The sequence below is a fragment of the Maylandia zebra genome, linkage group LG13 (assembly GCF_041146795.1).
Source record: "Maylandia zebra isolate NMK-2024a linkage group LG13, Mzebra_GT3a, whole genome shotgun sequence".
In the NCBI taxonomy this organism is placed as follows: Eukaryota; Metazoa; Chordata; class Actinopteri; order Cichliformes; family Cichlidae; genus Maylandia; species Maylandia zebra.
This window is the reverse complement of record NC_135179.1, coordinates 921836-945982: the sequence shown is the minus strand read 5'-3', so window position 1 is coordinate 945982 and position 24147 is coordinate 921836. Positions and strand designations below refer to the sequence as shown.

The 24147-nt window shown below is 41.7% G+C and overlaps 1 protein-coding gene across 2 annotated transcripts; it reads right to left on the bottom strand.

Moving 5' to 3' along the window:
- Positions 1–445: 445 nt before the first annotated feature.
- On the bottom strand, positions 446–23707 carry slc18a2 (solute carrier family 18 member 2). 2 transcript variants are annotated; one of them, XM_014411614.3, is made up of 16 exons: positions 23442–23707; positions 23158–23336; positions 21007–21340; positions 18614–18672; positions 18437–18520; positions 17887–17979; positions 17450–17539; positions 17319–17362; positions 13668–13728; positions 11951–12046; positions 10858–10936; positions 6651–6702; positions 6114–6177; positions 5913–6032; positions 4566–4699; positions 446–4161 (listed from the first exon to the last, which is right to left on the bottom strand). In XM_014411614.3, the coding sequence occupies exons 2-16, from the start codon at positions 23288–23290 to the stop codon at positions 4054–4056; spliced, it is 1551 nt and encodes a 516-aa protein (XP_014267100.1). In that variant the 5' UTR covers positions 23291–23336; positions 23442–23707; the 3' UTR covers positions 446–4053. The 2 variants fall into 2 exon arrangements, with proteins under 2 accessions (XP_014267100.1, XP_076747468.1); XM_076891353.1 differs by lacking the exon at positions 23442–23707 and having other exon boundaries at positions 23158–23395.
- Positions 23708–24147: the final 440 nt, after the last annotated feature.

Here is a 24147-nt window from a genome sequence, read left to right as displayed (position 1 = left end):
AGAAATTGTGAAACTAATTTGTAAAATAGTTGCACACAGAAATGTAATATTACATAGAAAGCTCTGGTTCACCTACACTGCTGCAAGAACAAGTGTTTCAGGCTTCAGTGAAGAGGGAAAGGAGGTATCGTGTGAGCATCTGCAAAGTAATTGAAGGCCAGTGTTGAGATGGACAGCCTGATTACAGAGTGTCTGCTCCCACATTCCCCCGTCATGACAACCCATCTGCTGTCTTCAAGCGCTCGGCACGACTAATCAACATGAGGATTTCTGGGACCTGTTAAAGTGCTACGTGTTAGCCACACGCATGTTATTTTTGTGTACATTCTGAGGTATCATGTGGATGATATGAAGCCTCAGCTCGACCAACATTTGGTCTGAATGCTCAGTGTTTTAAATTCACCGTCCAGATATTTAGAGGTGTCGTCTTTACGGAGAAAACTGCTTTTGCACAGTATACAACATTTAATAGAGCATATGGTGTTCCCACAAGTATGAAAAACAATCCAGTCAAATACATATAAGACTGACAGAGTGACATATTTTCAATAGATTCTGACCAAAACCACAAAACGTGCACAAAAATACCCAGAAACGACTCGTAGATTGGTCGTTAGAGTTCAGAGAGGAGTGTTGGGCGTGTTGATCCCAGCTCAGTCCAGCGAGGCCCGTTCTGGATAAACAAGTCTAGATGGTTTATATTAATGGTAGTGTTTTACTCTTGCTTAAATCTAGTACAGGTTTTCACAGTTCAGAAAGAGGAAAAAGAAAAAGCATATGGCACAAGATTCAGTACATTATAAACACCATAAACATTACAAGAACCTTTTTAAGAAACAAGGCCATCAAAATGTAACAACTAATTAGTTTGTAGTTTTACAAACATTTTGACAAACAGCGCTATACTACAAAGAAACAAAAAATGATCTGTCATCTATCTTAAGACATAATCTCATGATGGTTCAAAGGTTACGGGGCGGAGCCAAAAACTGCACTGAATCCAGCTTGCATTCAATAATCATTTGCTGCACAAGCTAGTTATCCTGTAGGGTCAGCTACGCTGTCATGATACAGACGTTTCTCTGTCTTTGCTTTCAGTTGGGATGAATTAAGCTTGTAATAGAAGGTCAGTTCAGTTCTGCACTTCTAATATAACATTCACACCATTGCTCCATAGTGTAGTGGTTAACACATCGAGGTTCAAGAGTGTGAGGGGATACCTGCCACTGCCAAGACTGTCTGCGTCAGATCAAACGGTCCATCCGTTGTGCATCAGCAGCTGAAGGTAGCTTATGTTCTTGACCCGGTATAGTACTGTATGATGTGCACGCTGTGTACTCGACACAGCGTGCACATCATACACACTATCGTATGTTTTAAACTTTCTTTCCCTCTGTGAACACGCTCTGATTTACCTCATGTCTAAATAGAGCCGTACAAATAAATTTGACTTGAAGTGACCCTGTGCATGTGTTTTTATTTTCTATCAAGCAATTTAATTAAGGATTCGTTATTATCATTACAAACTCAGATGTTTCTGGGGTCACCTATAAACGAATGATGATTGTGAATGACATCCAGTCACACTGCGTCACATTCTGTACCTGATTTAAATGTGGCCACGCCCTCTTGACTCACGCTGTCATTGCCACTGCTACACATGAAGCTTACGATCTTACAATCCTGACTCACGGATGTTTGTATTTGCTAGTTCTTGTTGCAGATGCACTTCATACATACAAGCCAGCAGAATGCAGGAGCACATCGCTGCAATCACAAGTGTTTCTAGGTTAGCAGTATAGCACACAGCTGCTGCCAGCTGCCAACATATCAAAGCCAACAATAAACATGTTCTCCAGTATGCTGACCTAGTCCTCCGCTCTGGTGGAGCTCGTTGTGATTGTACTAAACAGATACAGCTTCTCAACACAGACTTCTTGTCTTTTCCATAACTGATATTTTGACACAGCACAGGAAGCACAGATGTAAGAAACAACATTAATGATGGCTCAGAAAGGCTCAGGGCAAGGTCACCAGGAAACAACCCTACCCCATACTCAACCGCAGCTGGTTACACGCTTCTAACTGTCAATCAAAATGCTGCTGCTTCCACTATTGGCCACAATAAAAATCAGTGCAGAAACTGCATGCTGTTGTGTTGTCCAACAGGATCTGTATGCTTCATCTGGTTCCCTTCAGAAATGAATGAATTAAAGTTTTATTTTAAATCAGTTTCCTTCTGTCTGTTTTGAATTTTTGTTCTAATAAATATATTCCAGTACACATAAAACTCTGCGCCCAACAAAGTCTTGCAATTATGCATTTTTACACTATTTTAGAAAGCGAAGAGCTTACGGTTAAAGTCAGGATTGTGTCAGTGTTTATGAAGTCATCCAGCTCATAGTCCCAGTATGCACTGAGCCATTAGAAGGAGCCCAGACCTGAGTCCAGTTAACATTACAAACCAAACTGTGTCCAAACGGACGTTGGTGCTCTTCGTTTGCCAAAACTATGACATATAACGAGCACTTCTCAGATGCCAGTCAGACTGGAACATTTAAAGCAACAGTAATTAGTCCAAATCTTTTGCTGCAGACACTGATTTATTAATCAGTATGAAACTACACTGGCAGTTTTGAGGCAATAGAAAGCATAAAGGTCCAATGTGTCTTCTTACAACTCTGCTCTTCTGCCTACAGCGAACTGTCCACATATGGACACAGCCTTCATGATGCCATTGTTATTTTCCCGACTCACACATAGAGGTTTGCTGTTTTGGAGCCATATGGACAAAAGTATTGGAATCCAGGTGTTTTCAGTGACAATGCCACAGGTGTATAAACTCAAACCTCTCCCCTCCAGAGTTAAGAGTCGCTATGGTTACAGCAGCTCAGCCACAGTGTAACAGGTAAAGTTACAGTCGGGGGTCACTGAATGCTACTGTGTAAAAATCAACACTGCTGACTCAGTAACTGGTTTCCATGGCTGAGCACAGTATGCAGGGGTAATGTGTCAGCAACACAGTACTTTTGTCCATATGAGTGAAATCAGTGCTAGCTAGAGTGGTTAGCAAGTTGCATCCATAAACCATATAAACTGTCTAATAGGCTTTGAAGGTAGGGCAGAACCCGGAGATTGGTTTCCGTCAGAGCAGACAAATGCTTCACCAGCAGCATGAACAGGACCTGTGTAGGGTCGCCTTTCATCAAAGCATTCACACAATAATGTGTACATTATTTAAAAAGTACCTCATACGTCTGTTGTGAATGAGGAAAATAGTTGTAAAGACTTTTTGTAACATGTTTATTTCTATTAGTAAGCCGACCATTGCAGACCAGAGCCCCAAGACGGGGTCCACGCTGTTGTGCTAAAGTATGCGTGTGACTAAGCTGTGGTATATGCTGGTAGCACTGGTGTAATCTGGACATGGGCTTTATTCTAATTGACTTTTATCATTGAAGGTTGCAGAGATTCTAAAAACATGCAGTCTGTGTTCTTGCTAGAAGGATAAACATGTATTGATAATGTGTTTAAGAATACATTCCTCATCTAAGTAACTTCCTGACACAGGTCATCTACAGCAGCGGTGCAGGGGAGGCCTTTCATGGAAATATCAAAAGAAATCGTCTGACAAATCCTCCTGGATTTTGACAAACTCCACTTATCGCACAAATCCCCATTTTTAATACCAAGTTACACACCTAAATCTGACACTAATACCCAGGGCTGTTATGTTAAAACTGAATGTCCAGTTCATGGATAAAGACAGCTCAGCAAACTGCACCTAAAAGGTGTTTTGCTCCCATCGAATAAGGCTGTTGGCTAAACAAAATACGTGCAACACAATGCGCTTGAGACCACAGATAAAGGACAACTTTGGTTTGCTCCAGTACAACTGCTAAGAAGACAGTGAACAGTGACGATTGAATGCAGGACATTCACGTGGAAATATCTTGGCTGTTTCGTTTCATTTGCTGTGATTTTCTTCTATTCCTTCTTTTTGTACAACAAAATAGATCCTCTGAAGGGTTACCCTGCATGGCTGGGGTCCTGTTAATCATAATCGTCATATTCTGGATCCATGTCTTCACCCTGGTAGTATGCCCCCTGAGTAGAGTACGATCTCGTCTTCATTGAACAGTTTGTGTCCATTAAAATCGCCTGAAATGACAGTTGTTGAAAAGTGTTTCAGTGGCTGCTCTTGGTTGTTTTTTTTTAACTGTGCATGATTTTGAAAACTTTCTGACAGAACCTGAATTTTGAAATTCACATATTGTACTCAAGTTGTGTAACATAATCACTGCATTTCTGGTGTTAGCTCAGGAGCATTTCTCTGTATTTATTGCTTGAGTTTGTCCTCGTGCTTTGTCACGTGTTCCCTCATGGTTGTGTGCTTCTCTGATCTGATTTTTCTAGTTTTCTCTCTCAGGTAACAGCATTAAAACTGCTTTTTGAATTCATTCCTGTCTCCCGAATCGTTGGCTCTGCCCTTGGACTACCACACAGCTGTTTTGTGACAAATGTAGGAGCTGGCTGACTGTATTTAGGTGTATTTGGACTCTTACAATTTTCTCTTCTTGTCCTGGTGGGTTCCTCAGAAAGATGCAGAGAGGAGCAAATATTATATCCACTATTCCAATGATGGTCATCAGCCAAGGGAAGCCAATACTTTCAGCAATGGAACCTCCAATAGATGGACCTGCATCAGGAGAAAACGGACCACTTACTGGTTTAGTCTGTTTCTTTGGTGGAGTTCATCACCTTGCAGAGCAGCTAAGCGGTCAGATTTTATGTGGCCTGCCACTTTGTGTCTGAGTTGCTTTCGTCTCCAAATGCTTCCACTTTGTTGTCTGTGAAGGTTCTCAGTCATCCAGGTCATCGTAGTCTAAGGAGCTTGGAAAGAAAAGCGTCTGGACTTCTTTAAGTTGCTTGAAGATGTTTCACCTCTCATCCCAGAAGCTTCTTCAGTTCTAAGGTCAAATGGTGGAGAGTCCCAGATTTAAACCCAGTGGGAGTTTCCCCCCACAGAGGGACAAAAGGACCCCCTGATGATCCTCTAATGACATGAGCCAAGGTGTGAAAGCGGGTGTGGCAGACAGTCGCCTTAACGCCCACTCACATCCTGGGCCCTCTGACCTCAGGAAATCACATGATAAGGTGGGGTCAGGTTTCACAATGAGCTCACCCGAAACTCTGGCTGATTGGGACCCACACCCAGTTTCACACCTTGGCTCAGGCGATTAGAGGATCATCAGGGGGTCCTTTTGTCCCTCTGTGGGGGGAAACTCCCACTAGGTTTATATCTGGGACTCTCCACCATTTGACCTTAGAACTGAAGAAGCTTCTGGGATGAGAGGTGAAACGTCTTCAAGCAACTTAAAGAAGTCCAGACGCTTTTCTTTCCAAGCTCCTTAGACCTTCCACTTTGTTATAACAGTCGTGCAGAATATTTAGTAGTGAGGAAATTTCACCAGTGGAGCTGTTGCACAGGTGGAACACTATCATGGTACCATGCTTGAATTACTGAGTTCCTGAGAATGACCCATTCTATCACAGATGTTTGTAGAATACCTGTGTCCATCGAAGTGAATGCAACTCCTCAAAACAATGAGCTGATTGGGTGGGTAAGTACGTATTTTGGAATATGTTATACAATGCTTCCACACTTAAATATGAACAGCTCAAAGAAATCCTAAACATAAATAGCTATGGCATTCATGTCCACGATGTATGCATGAATGCCATAGCAATGACTGTAGCTGTAAATCATTTCCCCTCTGTGTGTCTCTAGCCAAGGATTAGTTCTCCACCATTACACAAGCAAGATGACAAAAGGTTTCCAGGAACTGATACTGCTATTTTAGCCCGAGGTTAAAACATATGGATGTTTTATGGCGTTTGCTCTTGCTTACCTATTGCAAATCCCAGGCAGAAAGCTACATCAGCAATCGCATACACACTTCCATAAACAGACACGTGCCGCAGGTCCACCAAGTAACCCATTATAGGCATCATAGAGGAATCCACCATGCCTGTAACACAATCATAATGCTCTTACCTGATCAAAGTCTGCACACATTCATAGGTGGAATCAGTACACGTAGTAATCTTACCAATGGCAAAACCAACACCAAAGTTAGGAAGAATCAGACCATAGATGTCTCTAGCAAAGGGAACCTAGAACAAACAAATGATCATTTTAATGAATAATATAAAATATATAATAATCAGCAATTTTAAAAACAGTGAAAAAAGACAGTTGCTTTTAGATTTGATCATGGAAACCATTGAGAAGTCAGACTCCCATTAGCAGAACTGGATTTGCAGAGTAATGTGAAACAGGAAATCTGTGTTGTTTATCAGGCACATACAGAGCTGTGACTCTTGCTCCAGCATTTTTTAGCTTTTCTAAATATAAAAAGTCCTTATCTGGTTTAACACACACATAAGGCACTACATACTGCAGTGAACATTTAATGGGTATAAAGTTACATTTATACCAGCTGGCTTACATGATGCATGCGTTGTTTACATTTAAAGAACAATGTTTCAGGTCCATTTCAAACTTTTTACTCAACAGGGCTCGTAACATTGCCCATAGGTGACCTCTGAAGTTATTCTAGTGATGTAGCTGACTGTCACATACTTACACATATTACACTGATCCCAACCACAACCATTCCAATAAGAGCACAAAGCCATCTGTAAGGGAGACAAGAAGTAATCAGTCACTACCACACTGAGGAAGATTTCCTTTCATGAGAATATAAAATGTATTTTCCAGGCTAAACAGAACCTCGTCTGTACTTCCTCTTTCTTAAACAGACTCATGTAAGCACAAACCAAACAATATCAAACAATGTCAGAATAATCATTGCAACCTCTAAGCCAGCGGTCTCCAACCTTTTTTGCGCCACGGACCGGTTTATGCCCGACAATATTTTCACGGACCGGCCTTTAAGGTGTGGCGGATAAATACAACAAAATAAAACTAGTACCGAAAAAAAGAAGATTTATTCATAACACAGGTGAAAAGACCCAGGAAAACCGAGTAAACGATAAAAACAATAACAAAATAACGCTGAAAACCAATAAAAACCCTGAAAACTATACATTTCACACCTGAGCCTCAACTCTCGCGGCCCGGTACCAAACGACTCACGGACCGGTACCGGTCCGAGGCCCGGGGGTTGGGGACCGCTGAGCTAAGCAATATCGATGCATGCTCAGTCTTCCATGTAAGGAAATCAGAGAACTTTGTTTTTCTTGGAGGACTCGATCCTTGGGGCAGGCCACAGTGATATGGTGTACACTACCAGTCAGATGTTTGGACATGGTTAATGGTTTGTCTTTATTTTACTACTTTCTACGTTGTAGATCCAAACTGAAGACATCAAATATTCATTAAGCAAGATATATGGAATTATGAATGTCATAATGGTAAATATCTCTAAACATTTCTGAAAGTAGCCACCCACGGCTGCAAACCCTCGACCTGCTCTCAGTGAGCTTCATGATGTAGTCACCAACATGGTTTCACAGGTGAGCCTGTCATTACTGTAAGAACTGAAGGTCAGTCAGTCTGGAAAACTGCTAATGTGTCCCCAAGTGCAGTCGCAAAAACCATCAAGCGCTACAATGAAACTGTCTGACATGAGGACGCCCCGGGAAAGGAAGACCAAGAGTCCCTCTGCTGCTGAGGATGAATCCATCCGAGTCAGCAGCCTCAGAAATCACAGCTCCTCAGATTAGAGCCCAGATAGATGCCACACAGAGCTCCAGTAGCAGGCACGTCTCTACATCAGCTGTTCAGAGGAGACTGTGTGAATCAGGCCTTTATGATCAGCTGCTGAGAAACCAGGACTTTGTTTGGGCCAAGAACCACAGGAATGGACATCAGACCAGTGGAAATCTGAGGAGTCCAAATCTGAGATCTTTGGTTCCGCCTGCTCGGTCTTTGTGTGAAGCAGAAAAGGTGAACAATGGTCTCGATGCACGGTTCCCACTGTGAAGCATGGAGGAGGAAGTGTGATGGTGTGTGTGTGTGTGTGGGGGGGGGGGGGGGGGGTGGGTGGGGGGGGGGGGGTTGCTTTGCTGGTGACACAGTTGTGGACTTTTTCAAAAATGAAAGCAGACTGTTTGTTTGGGTACGTCTTTCACCATCTTACAATAGTGTGATTGCAGCTATTCCCCAACACTCTCATGGCATCAATGCTCGTGACATTTTACATGCTAATAGTCACAGCCCATTGTTACTCGTGATGGTAGTTTCAGTCATTATGCAAATGTCCTGTTTATGGGTTTGGGTAAGCTGCTGTCAGCTGAGACTGAAGAGGTCACTTGAATGAGTGATGAAATGTTTTTCCCACTGAAAAAGGTCATTCTACATGTAGATCTGAGCAGTCAACAACAGCTCTGCAACTGATAATGAGAAGGTGGTGGAACATCCCAAAACTAGACTGAAGGAACCTGTTAAAGAGCTGAAGGTAGTTCGATAAAAATCCTGCAGTGCCTGCAAGGTCCCCCTTCTCAAGAAGACACATGTTCAAGCCTGTCTTGAATTTGCATGTGGACATCTAAAAGATGTTCAGAGGAGGCTTGGGAGAAAGTGCTGTGGTCAGATGAAACCAAAACTGAGCCATGGACTGGGAAGCGTTAGATGAGAACCTCATTGCCTCAACCAAAAGGCAAGGATGGGTCGTGGGTCTTTCTTTAAAGAGCATTCTGGCAAAATCACACCTGGTGACCAAGAGATGTCTTACTGCTGTGTTTGGCTACAAGGGTTATGCTTGGAGATCAAGTTTAGATTGAAAAAAAAATCTAATTTCAGGTTTATTTATGTTTCGTCTTAGAGTCTCTAGTCACTGGTTTCAGTGTTATTTACGGTTCTTAGTCTTCCTGTTTCTGCCTCTGTCTTCCATGTTTGCTCTGTCTGCCCTGTCAAGGCTGCATCTCTGTGTTATGTTTCCTGTTTTACTTTGACAGTCCGTGTCCTATGTTATGTTTCCTGTTTTACTTTGAAAACATAATAGTTTTGCCTCTTGTCATGTTTAATTACTCCCAGCTGTGCTCTCCTACTGTGTCCCGTTCCCTCGTTCTCCCTGTGTATTAAAGCCCTGTGTCGTCCTCTGTTTGTTACTGCCTGCACCCCCCACCCTGCCTGCGTGCCCCACGTGACACCCATGACATTCCCCATGATCCAGGTTTCCATGTGTTGTGTTCCATATCTCAGGTCTTTTAGTTTCTTTTTACTTGTTTCTAGTTTCCTCCCTGTTTAGATTCTGCCCCAGCAGCCATGACAGTTCTATAACTTTTATTTAAAGCATTTCTTGTGTTTTTGTTTTGTGTTTGGTTGAAGAAAAATATAGTCAGTTTGATGTTGATGCCAATTTTGACTAGCTACCCAACAGTGGAAAAGCTTTTCCATGGACTTACATTACATTGTGGAGCTGTTTATGTTTATCGGGCTAATGTGTAACATTAAATTGTGTCGTCAGAGGATCAACATGTTGTAAATGTTCACAAAACTCATTGCGATGCTGCTGAAGGCAACACTGTCCTGTTTAAGCACCACACTTGTAACTATGTAGTGTGAAATATTCAGACTGTGTCCAGAGTAAGATCTACAAACCTCCAATAAAAATCAATATTTTCACTTCCACATAATCTAAAAGTTGTGAATAACAACCACATGAATGACAGTCATGTCATCAAACCAGTTCTAAGGATTACACAGCTGGGTTGAAAACATTCAAAGAAATCATGTTCATAGTAGAACAGATTGGGGGAAGAAGACAGGCGATCCCTTGGGCAGATATTGTTTTGTTAGTTTTTGAGCAGTCTTCTGTTGAAGGGCAGCGAGGGGCGTGGCTGTAGCTCAGGACGTAGAGCAGGTCTGCATGCCAAGTGTTGGGGGAGAGTTGCTATGTGACGCATCCATTGTAGTATAAATGTGTGATAATGTTTGAAAGCACATATGTGCTTGTGTGAATGGGTGAATACAAAAAAGTGTATTGAGTGTTCAGGTAGAGTAGAAAAGTGGTGTATAACAACCAGTACAAAGTATTCTTGTGAACAGGGAGACAACCCAATAAGAGCATTTTTGGCACATGTGCAGATACCCAGAGGTGGACCTGGTAGCTCCTATGAAGACTCATAAAAAGTACAGTACCTACTAAGTAACATAGCTGTTTTAACAATAAAATTGCAAGATGTGTGCAGTTTTCGGGGTGTATTCTTTGATTGTGCTTTGGCACACTAGTCACCTCTGACATATAATACATGTTAAATATTGTGAAAAAGACTGTTTAAACCTCTTTTAGTGTTGCAACATGAGCTAACCCCAAGAATTCAAGACATGAGCTGCAGTCTTGTTGGGAACAGTTCTCTAATTTCTCAATGTGTACGCCCCTCATGGTACACCATGTGTTTGTTTTCAACTAATCACTGATAATTAAGTCAAAAAACTCAAGAAGGATTAAATGTGTTGGATGCCAAGTAAAGAAAGACTAAAAAAAGTATGTAACACGTAAGATTTTTACGTTTAAAAAAACCCATTATACATAAACATCGCTTGTCTGGCAGTCTCTGTAGTGGTGAAGTTAGTAAACTGAACAGGTGATGTTCCGACTTGGGTTATGGTGAAAACAGTTCTGGTGACTGGCATTAGCAACAGCCTTAAAAGAATATAGCACTCGGGTCATAGACAGATAGATTCCCTGTATCGTCAAGGCTTCAATAAAGCCAGTCTCAGAAACACTCAAAATGCTGAAAACTCATTTAGAGGAGCGGAAACAGATATGACAAAGCCACCAGGAGAGAGAGAGAGAAGGAGATAAAAGTAATTTCCCTTCCTACCTCCCCATTTTGTGTGCAAACGTGCCAAAGATGTTGGTTCCAATAAGGTAGGAGATGGATGCTGGTAAGAAAGCAACGCCTGTGCCAGAAACAGACACACAGAGACATGAGAGGCTGAAGGTGTAGCCAGGATTCCCAGAGATAAGCAGATCTCTATCAATGCCTCATCACTGAGCTGCTGTACATCTTCTATTGTCCGTAATGAAGACCTGTGCTTTCCACCTGCCAGCATCTGACACCCTAATATCCTGTTCCCCCTCATCCTTTTTATCTGACCCAGACTTTATATAAAGCTGGCTGCAGGAAGAAGCTAATAACAGCACAGACTACAGGAAGTCTTGGTATGGAAACTATCTGGCATGATGGCGAAGTGGCACTTTTACACGACATCACTATATATAAAATATAAATGTAGTATATAAATGAAATTAAAGTTTAGTTATGTAGTGCGCAATCACAACAACATTCGCCTCAGGAAGCTTGTGTACAGCTACAGGTAAGGACCCTGATATAGAGACAGCCCTCTATAAGAAAGCCCTTGGCGACAGCAGGAAGGAAGAACTCCCTTTCAGCCGGGGGAGATCTGTAGAAGAACGGCTCTTCTGAAACAGGAAGCAGGTGACCATACATGCATGTGTGCAGATATTTACTGTGAAACAGATGAGTGGTGTTCACACAGCAGTGCAAGGACACTTCTGTCTCTTTTCTCTGCCTCCATGATATTTGTATGAAAATACTACCTAATCATAATCATTGTATACGAGCTGTAAGGACTCTGTAAACAGTGGTTGACTGTGCTGTTACACAAAAATGATCATTCTGTTTGTGTAATTATAATACAACAGACCTAATAGACATTATCACAGACGTGTTAATTACATTTACTTGGGCGAGGATGCTCTACAACAACAGAAGCAGCCCCAGTTTGGGTTGTAATCATAAACTTCACCTGCAACACAAACTCAGCATTTACACCTTCCCAAGCTCAGTGGTACATGTGTGCTGTTAAACTGCATTAGGATGCTCAGCAGTGCCTTTTATAAAGGTGCTGTAACAACGTGTTTTTGTGTGCAGAGCAGAGCTTTGTAAATACCTAGCTGCCATTTCCTGGCACACATGGTCTCCATCATCCAGATTGGCACAGTTGGCTCCATCATGCCAATAGCCATATTTCCAAAACAAATGGCACCTGGGGATGAAGATTGAAGATAAGTGCGGCGTCAATTATCGTCTGTTTTTAACCTGACGTTTTCCCCCAGCTCCGACGTCCACACACCGACGAGCGTACAGCCTGCTTTCTTTCTTCCCATGTTGCCACATAATTGACATGCAGGGAAAAGCTGACATATGACATTTCACAGACACGAGGAGCAAACAAAGGCCTTACAGTGACAGAGGGACCAGGCTGAGTGTGATCCATCACACAGGTCTGCAGAAACAAAACGAGTGCGTGGGGGGATTTTTGGTCAATGCGATGTTTTTTGGGTCCTGAATCCAAAAATGATCTCCCTCCATCATGAAGTTATTATTTTGCAAAACATGAAGAGTTTACATTAAAAAAAAGCACAACAGGAATGAAAATCAATATTTTAGTACAATGAGCTATGCATCATTGTTGTGATTTCTTACCTTTGGCTATGAACAAAATAAACCTGGTTGGATTTGATCGTCTGAGCTCCTCACACCATCAAACCCGCCGCACCCTCCCCCTCATTTCCTCCCATTTTCTATTTGTGTTTCTCTCGAGTCTCGCTCATAGGAATATTACATTAATGTAAGAAATCTTTGTGGGATATGGGTTTTGACTCAAGTACAGGATATCAGATTTCAGTTTAAAAAGGGGAATTGTACGCTTAACTACACTAAAAACATGAGTTTTGCAAGAAAACTGAACCAGATGGAAAATCTATAAGAAACAGTGATTTAACCCCATGCAGCTTTGTGGTTGCAGACCCGTGTTATGAATGGAAATCACCCACGACAGAGTGTAAAAGGAGAGCGGTACAGGCCAACCTCAGAGTTTGGTTGGCAAAGATCATATCTGAGGAAAAGTCCACAGTATACGAAGGACCAGAATGACAATAATCATCTGTCATATTCAGTCTTCCCACAGAAGCTGTGACTGCAGTATGTTTGTGCTTGTGTAACTTGTGCTTTTTGAGGTAAATTAATAAATCAAGGCAAATATATTTCCTGTATATAACTTCTGCTTCTACATGTACCCGGAAAATCTGCCTTTGCTAAAGAAATAACTGCTGCTATAATCAACCCATTTGTGATGTTATTATGACTATTGTAGGAGACTGTCTGACTATCGAGACAGTTATCGTCATAAAGAGCTCTATGCAAAAGGCAAAGCTCACAATTCAACACTGCGAGCTCTAATGCTGCCTGAGGATGAGTGGGCCAGCAAAGATAATCCATGTCAGGGACCGTGGGGGATTCTGAACTCCCTGGATGCCCGAACTGTATAAATGTACGCATGTACCCTTTGTACTACAAACATTACTACATCTCGACAGGGACATTCTTGAGTGCACCTATAAAAGCCAGAGGAAGTGGCACAGCTGTTTACTATGAGCAGCTGCATTTGCAATAAGGTCACAGTGTTTATTTTGGTGGACTGATTGTGCAGCACTCATCTCACAACACAATTTGGAGCCGTATTCTTTTCTGTGTGACCAACAAAGCAACTGCTGGCTCTCTGTTTGGCTGCTGTTTCCTTCTGTTCTCTTCCCAGTGCCATCAAAAACACAATATCTCACTGACATGATGTTTGTCACATCTACAGTGTACTACCACTCCCTTACCTGCTGCTATTATTATATATGGATCCTTCATCAGTGTCAGCAGTGGGGTTCCCTTCTGACTCTGTGAGGAGGAGAGCACAACCACAGAGTGTATGCAGAAAGCTTGGAGAGCCACTGCCAACACAGCTGATCATTTTAGTAAACACAATCCTGATTCTTTGTTATACAAGTTCACACAGTTTAACTTAATTATATTGATATAGCTCCAAATCCCACCAACACTCATCTCTAGGTGCTTTGTGATGTACGTAATAGTGACTTCAGTTATGCAGTGCAACAGTTAGGACAAACGTTACCAACCACTGTGCCTAAAAAGTCTGTAATCAGACAGAGAATGCTGAAATCATGACAAACACTTAAAAATAAGGTGAATAATATACAAGAATAAATGCAGTGAGCCTAAATAGCTGGCTTCAGTCTGAATAACCAGTCCATAAATTACTACTTGGGCCCAGTGGAACCAGTGGGGTTATTCTGCCTCGCTGCAAGTCTCCGTGGAGCCTTAGTGACATGTCTAAAGATGTCCCTCAACATTTTAGGAGTAGCTAAGGTTAGGAAAAGAATTCACTAATGAACTCAAGAAGATTCCACTGCTTTGCTTCCAATACTACCTGTCTAGTTGGTTGCTATCTTCATTAATATTTTAGAACATGTGTCATCCATAAAGGCCCCAAAGTACTGTTCTCTCTTTGTTTCCTGAATGAGTCGTTGTTCAGTGTCCGATGAGTCTTTAACCTCTTAAACTCCACAACTACAAACTCTGGGTGAACAATCTTGGAGTCAAAATGAAGCCAATACTTCTGATTTCATCACAGCTGTAAATATTACAGGAGATGATGGAACATTGAAAAATGAGATTTTTCTGTAATGTTGCAGAAGAAGCTGATAACCTCAAATAAAGTGAAAAATGTCACATTCCTGTTTGATGCCCACATTTCCCAGCATAACGTGCTGTATGATCCCAGTATGATCCCAGTATGATCCCTGTATGATCCCAGTATGATCCCAGTATGATCCCTGTATGATCCCAGTATGATCCCAGTATGATCCCTGTATGATCCCAGTATGATCCCTGTATGAATCTCTGTATGATCCCTGTATGATCCCAGTATGACCTCAGTATGATCCCTGTATGATCCCTGTATGATCCCAGTATGATCCCTGTATGAATCTCTGTATGATCCCTGTATGATCCCAGTATGACCTCAGTATGATCCCTGTATGATCCCAGTATGATCCCTGTATGAATCTCTGTATGATCCCTGTATGATCCCAGTATGAGCTCAGTATGATCCCTGTATGATCCCAGTATGATCCCTGTATGAATCTCAGTATGATCCCTGTATGAATCTCTGTATGATCCCTGTATGATCCCAGTATGACCTCAGTATGATCCCTGTATGATCCCAGTATGATCCCTGTATGATCCCAGTATGATCCCTGTATGAATCTCTGTATGATCCCAGTATGATCCCTGTATGATCCCTGTATGATCCCTGTATGATCCCTGTATGATCCCAGTATGATCCCAGTATGATCTCAGTATGATCCCTGTATGATCCCTGTATGATCCCTGTATGAATCTCAGTATGATCCCAGCATGATCCCTGTATGATCCCAGTATGACCTCAGTATGATCCCTGTATGATCCCAGTATGATCCCTGTATGATCCCAGTATGATCCCTGTATGAATCTCTGTATGATCCCAGTATGATCCCTGTATGATCCCTGTATGAATCTCAGTATGATCCCTGTATGATCCCAGTATGATCTCAGTATGATCCGTGTATGATCCCTGTATGATCCCTGTATGAATCTCAGTATGATCCCAGTATGATCCCTGTATGATCCCTGTATGATCCCTGTATGATCCCTGTATGAATCTCAGTATGATCCCTGTATGAATCTCAGTATGATCTCAGTATGATCCCTGTATGATCCCTGTATGATCTCAGTATGATCCCTGTATGATCCCTGTATGATCTCAGTATGATCCCAGTATGATCCCTGTATGATCCCTGTATGATCCCTGTATGAATCTCAGTATGATCTCAGTATGATCCCTGTATGATCCCTGTATGATCTCAGTATGATCCCAGTATGATCCCAGTATGATCTCAGTATGATCCCAGTATGATCCCTGTATGATCCCTGTATGAATCTCAGTATGATCCCAGTATGATCCCTGTATGATCTCAGTATGATCCCAGTATGATCCCTGTATGATCTCAGTATGATCCCTGTATGATCCCTGTATGATCCCTGTATGATCCCTGTATGAATCTCAGTATGATCCCAGTATGATCCCTGTATGATCTCAGTATGATCCCAGTATGATCCCCTTATGATCCCTGTATGATCCCTGTATGATCTCAGTATGATCCCTGTATGATCCCCTTATGATCCCTGTATGATCCCTGTATGATCTCAGTATGATCCCAGTATGATCCCAGTATGATCCCTGTATGATCCCTGTATGATCTCAGTATGATCCCTGTATGATCCCTGTATGATCCCAGCATGATCCCTGTATGATCTCAGTATGATCCCTGTATGATCCCTGTATGATCCCAGCATGATCCCTGTATGATCTCAGTATGATCTCAGTATGATCCCAGTATGATCCCTGTATGATCCCTGTATGATCCCAGTATGATCCCTGTATGATCCCAGTATGATCCCTGTATGATCTCAGTATGATCCCTGTATGATCCCTGTATGATCCCAGCATGATCCCTGTATGATCTCAGTATGATCCCTGTATGATCCCAGTATGATCCCAGTATGATCTCAGTATGATCCCAGCATGATCCCTGTATGATCTCAGTATGATCTCAGTATGATCCCAGTATGATCCCAGTATGATCTCAGTATGATCCCTGTATGATCCCAGTATGATCCCTGTATGATCTCAGTATGATCCCTGTATGATCCCTGTATGATCCCAGTATGATCCCAGTATGATCTCAGTATGATCCCTGTATGATCTCAGTATGATCCCAGTATGATCCCAGTATGATCCCTGTATGATCCCAGTATGATCCCTGTATGATCTCAGTATGATCCCTGTATGATCCCTGTATGATCCCAGTATGATCCCAGTATGATCTCAGTATGATCCCTGTATGATCTCAGTATGATCCCAGTATGATCCCAGTATGATCCCTGTATGGATGCATGCAAGTCTTTTTCCTTTCTTTGTGGTTCCAGGATTGAGCCACATGTTTCCCTTTCTCGACCTCTGCAGTGAGGGAAACTGCATTTCTTTTGTGTTTCCTTTTTTGTCATCAGGAAAAGCTTAAATTGTAATTTCATAGACATATGATGACATAAGAGATCGTTACCATCCATTGTGGCTAAAGGTGGAAGTGGACATGAGGCTCCTGGACATTCTTTACAGTAAAAGAAGGTTTCATAAATATAATTAAAATAACGTATTCTGATTATGGCCCTGGTGTATGCACACAGTCTGAACATGGATGTCCACAGGGTGGAGCAGGTGTTATGTTGCGTGTCTCGCAGCTTCTCTGTTCTCACTCCATGCTGTGTATTTACTGAAATAGCCTTTAGCATGTTCTGCAGCTGTAAAGGTCGTCTTAATGAAGGCAGATCATTTACAGGAAATGAGTTATCAAAGTAGGGACACTCACCTCTGGTGTCACCTTGGTGGGCTGAAGAATAAAAAGCTGCAGAGCTGTGAAGACAGTGGATTGATGTAAATCGCTATCAGAGATTAGCAGGCACGACTTAGTTTGGATACAAAGAAGCAACACAACTGTACCTCCATCAAACAGAGCCAAGAATGCCAAAATAAGGAAAGGAGCTGTTTTCCCAACAAACTCATACATCACACTGCCAAATGGGGGTCCAACTGTGAAGAAAAGGCTGAATGGTGAGTAATGGACAAATCCACAGTGCACTCAGGATGCCACAAAGCTCAGGCTGTGTCTGCTTATTTCTTTATTTCCTGTGTAGAAATGACAGCTTCTCTGTTGTCATCAATTATTTATGCATCAGTAGAAGCTGCAGCATACAATGTTCAGCCTGGACAGTTCATCAGTTCACATGTGAATGCAACACTGTAGCAATTGTCAGACAAAGCAGACTTTATATGTGTTTTTATTGTGCTGTCATTTATTTGGAGTTTTATGTAAAGATCCGGTGAATATTTCAGATTTGGTGTCTTTACAGAGTAACTGAAAAGCTACACACACATACCTAACACTCCTAATGCCAAACCTCCCAAGGCAATGCCAATGGCATGACCTCTCTCCTCATCATCTGTGTACACACTGGCGAGCATTCCCATCCCTGAAAAACACACAGTTGTATGGCAGAAAAAGATCAGAACGTGTTTGTTTCAGCAGGAGCGCTGCAGGCCAATGTGTGCGACATGCAACACACAGGCCATTGTACTGTTGCTCTATAAGCGCAGGAAACAACAGCTGCTCAGTGAAACTGCATGGCTCACAATAGAGTTGTTGGGCACAGATCTGTTGGAGCGCTGAGCGCACATCAGATTATAACTCCATCATTTGTTTTATGTCATCTTCCAGTTTAATCTAGTTTATTATCAAGTCAATGATGATCTGTTCTCACACCCAAACAAGATGTTGCAGATATGCTTCAGGCCTTCAAACAGACAGTTTCCTATAAGTCCACATTGGGACGATGATCTTAAATAGAGGGGCTCTACACAATGAATGAATGTTAATGCATTCACATATACAGAACAGTGAATATTTAAAGACTGATGAGGAGATCATACCCGCCACAGATGAGCAGGACGAACCCACGCCTTGAAGCGATCTGGCCACAAACAGCAGAGCGTAGCTCGATGAGAAGGCAAACACTTCACAACAGGACAACAACACAAACAAAGAACCATCAGACATGATGCAAAACTGCTGCTTCTCATCGTGAACATTTGTTTGCTGGAACTTACTGATAGTAGAGATGAACATTATACAGAAGCCAGCAAATATGGGAAGCTGGTATCCTATCCTGAAGGGCCACAGAGGATAAAAGGCAGACATTAGAAATGTCCAACGTGAGTCTTTATCTTTAGCTTAGAAAAGAGACATTTATAACAATATCAGTGGAAGATGATTCGGTCACAGCTGCAGAAATTCATGAGAATAAAGAAAGAAAGCATTGGATTGATGGACAGTTATTAAATGAGTGAGAGTGTGGTCCAAAAGAGCACGTAGCACAATAATGTAATATCATTAATAAACTTGATAGATAGCAAAGGATTTGACAAACCCTAAGCTACTTTTGCATGTGGCGTTCTCTTTTAAATGTTAGCCTGTTAACCAGAACAGTGGAGGAAGATTAGAAGGCTGAAAGCTGCCATCCGCATCAAAACAAAATCATAGCTTAGATACCTGACATGCTTGACTGGCCTTGTATTGTCCTCCGTCAGCAGAGAAGGTGACTAAGAAGCCGTAATAGGACCACATTCTTTGCTTCAATTACAGCATATGTGGGTGTCTGTATGAGACACTAAATGTTGCCTTTCAGGTGGAGTTACGCTTTTCCCTCCGCCCTCAACGTCTAATTCACCGTTTGGAAAATGTTCTCTCGCCATCAGCAGGATTTCAAATCATTCAGGACCGTTCAAATGTGTTTTTCACCAACACGATAAAATCTTACATGTCTCAGGTCATGTGTTTTATTCCAGTTTTATTCAGGTTCAGTTTAGTCACACGCCGCGGTGGACTCTCACGTCGACAGCCGATGGATGGTTGAGCCATGGACATTTATGAAAAGTTGTCTAATTTTAATGAAATAGTAGCAACAGCTAATCTAACCCCATCAGTTGCTCTGTAACCATGCGACAGAAATCTGGTTGAAGGCTGAAAACCAGGACCAGGACCAGGCTGGACTGTAAATAAAGTAAAACTAGGACTTTACTCTGTAGAGGCTACACGACCGGATTTATCTTATCTGAAATCATAAATGAATTCTGCAGCTTTTCCTCAAGGGAGCTAGTAAAACGCCAGTTAGCGCAGCAGACTGTTGCACTAACAGGTGTAAACTGAGTTTGAGTTTTAGGCACAGTCACCTCATGTTTCACCAAGCAGCTAATAGTGCAGTGATGATAATCTTTGCTTCTCACACTTGTGTTCTAAGATGTAAGCTTAACACTAGAGTTTGGTTCCTTCATCATGTATAACATCTGCAGCCGTGGAAGCTGGAGCTCAACCATGGCACTGACTGCCCTTTACATTAATATCTTTCTCCCACAATATAAAAAATGTCATCTTAAAAGAATTTATTTTAACTCTTCAAGAATCCAAAAGATATTTTAAAAACTGGATTTTTAATGTAGTTCAAGGGAAGTGAGTGACTCACTGTGGAGCACCCATGTATGAACAATCAGACACACACGTGCAGGAACGTTTAATCAGGAATTCTGCTCTATTTAGTTCAGTCGGACAGCCGTAGCTGACACTGCACCATCGAAGACACATCGACCTCACGCGTTCACCATGTTTTCCTACTAAGAACTTCAAATGGGAGTCTGTTCCTTCTCTCGTTTTAGATTAGACCATAAGTGGAATTCTACATTGTCCTCTCTTGACACAAATTTGAACCAAAATGTTGCCTCAAGCAAGCAGGAAGCCTCTACAGTCTGACAGGAAGCCAGTGCTACTGTCATCCTGTCGTCCTGTCCTTTGTCAGTCTGTCTTCACTCATCATTTCCTTTCACTGGGCTGGTTTCAGTCATTATGCAAATGTCCTGTTTATAAGGTTGGAAACCTGCAGTCAGCTGAGACTGAAGACGTCACCTGGTGATGATGAAACGTTTCTCCCACAAAACTCTACGTCCAGATGAACAGAGTCAACTTTTGGAGATTTACTTACCTGGATGATTGAGCATCAAGACGTTTGCTTTGGTTATTTTCTGTCTTTTTTAAAAATGTTTTTTGCAACATGTTATACAATCTCTATGTTCTGTTACTCTTTTTGTTGCTTTCGCTCTTTTCTTGAATCTTCACAGAGTTACCTCAGTAAGCTTATGTGATTCTGATACACATGCATTTAAATCCATCGTCATGCTGTTTCCCTGAGTATTGTTTGTCATTTAAATGAAAGATAGAAAAAACGTTTGACCTGACAGAATACACATAGATTGTACTTTAAGATGACAAACATGTAGGATCTATTTTAACTGTGCAAGAGATGCAAGAACTTTGAGTATGTTTTGAATGACTATTTGGCACGCTTCTACAAAAGTGACAAGAGGCGTAATGCCTCCTAAATCTAAGGTGATCAGCTCAATGACTACCGTATACATTGACAAAGAAACACAGAGTAATTACAAAGACCTACCTGTTTGTGATTGGCCCTACAAACGGGTTGGTAATCAGCTGCACGGTGGCCTTGGAAGCAAACAGCATTCCTACTTTGACATTTTCATTAATCAGCTTGTTGGTGGAGCGGGGGCAGTCGGTTGAGTTTGGTGGGAGCTGTGTACCAGTAGGGGTCAGAGGGAGCAGGTCAGTAGTCCTAGCTGTGGTGTTGAACCCAGACAACCTAACAGTGTTATCGTATAAGGACACAATGCTTTGGAAGGAAGCTGGAGAATCCTGCTTCGGTGCCGTGTTGTTCTTAAGCACGTCTGTCGACTCATCCAGAGTGTACAGGTAGCTGGGAATGATGGGAACTGGTGGGTATAAAGAGGAGAGACAGAACCAATATACTGAAATCTGACATGAAAGGCAGACTGATGCTAATCCAGACTTCATTGCAACATCTGACAGCAGAGCAGAAAGTTAAGAGTGATTTCTGTAGGAACTGCACAAACCTCAAACTGGCAGTGCTTCGGCTGACACCCTCGAGAGTTTGTTTTTTTACATTTGGAAAAACGCTCCAAATATGAACACATCGAACCACTTTTACACTTCCAAACAAAGCAGCTCCTGTGCAAAGCAATAATCCTGCTTTCTAGCAAGGGGAAATCCTGTGGTTGCAAAGAGACACTGGATAGAGAAGACGGTCTCTGAATGATTTGATCTGAGTAACAGTTTCCTGATGTGTAAACTATGGTCCCCATTAAAATAGAAACGAATGATAAAGCAGATTATACTATTACTGCGTGATTGAGAAGCTGCCAGCCAGCTCGTGTATTCACAGTGGTGCAAGCTAACCCATCCATCTTTTGTATACAGTCCATGTTTGAACTGCAACTAGTAGAACAGATTGGCAGATGCAAATTAGCCATTAAAACCATACAAACCAAGAGCTGTCATACTCAGAGCACTAAATATTTACACATGAATTGATCAGGATCAACAACATCCTGCATGCTGTGCACAAGCTGGCCTGGTGTCACCTTCTTTCTGCTCTCCTCTCTTTCACTCACCGTGCATTCATGCCGCTCTTAAATGTCATTAACTTTGTGTCTCCGCTCTCCTGCGGGCTCTGCTTTGTCCCTCTATATCTTACTGTGGGTTGTAGCTCTGACGCTGCACATTCTGGTGATCAGTCTCTGGTTTATCAGCTCCACCAATCATCAGTGCATTTATTGTTGCATTGTTAATTTTTCCTTCCTCGTCCTGTTAAAAATATACTTTGGCTTGGAGTAAACTGGGTGTGTCCATTTACACGCATTTATTGTTTTTACACACATTCGTAAACATGTTTATTTATTTCTTATCTGTATGTATTTTGCTTTGGTGACTGTTCTTTATAAACTGGACCTCGTATTTAAATAGTTTTGACTCTGACCTGTTGTATCTTGTTTTGTCTGCTATGATGTTATTTGATTGTAATGCTGTATGGCATTAGCCAGGTCACCCGTGCAAAAGAGATGTTACTCTAACGGACTTCCTGGTTAAATAAAGATTAAATTAAATTAAAATGACAGACCAAAAATCGAGCTTTGCTATTAAATTCATAAAACGTGAAAATGTGCTCATGGAGGCTTTTATCCATTCTCCCTGCACTTATGGAAAACTGCAGGTCTGTGCACAGCAGAGATGTGTGATGAATATGTTATAATTAACATTTAATGCAGCCAAACTATCAGTAACATTCTGCCATGTTGCAAAGAAAGTAATTATAAATAGATAATTTCATACATGTTTTTATTTGTTTGTAAAACAGCCCTGAAGGGAATCTAAATCTGTTCTTTTAGGAAGAGCAGGTCGTGCATAAGAAGCACAGGAAGAGATGTGTTTCCTCCTACAGTGTAACTGACATTAAATCCGATCTTTCTGTGTGTTTTTCTAATGGAGAGCAGTCGGACGTCCGTACATGTCAAACCAAACTGTGAAGTTAAACATGTGCTATCAGCGTCTACATGGCTCTACCGTTCAAACGCCGTCATTTAATTGGATGAGGCAGATTTAGGTAGATATTAAAATGAAGTGCACAAGAAGCGCCTCTTTGAGACGTCTGACTGACAAACCTGACTACCTGTTGCACACAGAGAGAGAGCGGAGCAGGAAACTTTACACAGAAGGTGAGAAAAGCACCTACCGACCACCGTCAGCAGCATGTTGTCCAGAAGCAGAGCGACAAAAACAATGAAGAGAATCAGTTTCCTCGATTGTCTCTCCTCTCTGAGCCATTTGAGCAAATTAAACTGCCGGAGTGCGTCTAATCCCCCCATGGCGCAAGTCCCCGAAAGCGCAATACAATCGAAAAGGTAAGTACTCCTGGAAAGAGACACGGCAATGATGGGTCAGCAAGTTAAAATAAATATCAGCTTTTTAAAACTGACGATAAGTTAGTAAAAGAGAAAGTGAGCGCTGAAATCTTACCTTAGACGTGTAAGGACGAGCTGGAGAGGCAAGAGATGGGAGGAGATGATGAGGTCTTTCTACTGACTGGACCCGCTATTGACGTCACACCCCTTTATGTGTAGATACCTGATAATACACTTTAAACAAAAGACACGAGGACGCAAACGGGACAAAGGCTACAGCTGGGCTTCAGGTCACTCATCGTACACACTGACTACTGTTCTGGCTCCTGAGCTAAGTAACTACAACACTGCATGCATGTGTAATGGTGACAACAGCCGGAACATTAATGGTGTCACAGGTTTGCTTTCAGCGCACTTTATATGGCAGCATGTTACAACACCCTAATGTCAAGGTGCTGCTTCATAAGATAAAGACCCTGCTTTATAAGATAAGATAAGATAAGATAAGATAAGATAAGATAAGATAACCTTTATTAGTCCCACACGTGGGAAATTTGTTTTGTCACAGCAGGAAGTGGACAGTGCAAAAGTTATGAGGCAAAAATTAGAATACAATAAGAATAAATACAGTACACAGCTGTACAGAATAGAATAAAATAAAATACTATATACAGTAGAATAAAATAAAATAAATATACAATAAGATAAAAATAGAATACAAATACTATATACAACTGAGTAAAAATACAACGATGACAGAAAGGATTATTGCACTTAGTATTATTGCATATGTATGGATGTGTGTGCTTGATCAGTTAAAG

Excerpts from the sequence above, each read along its gene's own strand:
- slc18a2 (XM_014411614.3), bottom strand. The coding sequence starts at position 23,290 with ATGGGGGGATTAGACGCACTCCGGCAGTTTAATTTGCTCAAATGGCTC. Across the intron at positions 12,047-13,667 it reads ATATATAATAATAGCAGCAG|GTGCCATTTGTTTTGGAAAT; the intron begins GTAAGGGAGTGG and ends CTTCATCCCCAG. Across the intron at positions 6,033-6,113 it reads TGGTGTTGGTTTTGCCATTG|GCATGGTGGATTCCTCTATG; the intron begins GTAAGATTACTA and ends ATTGTGTTACAG.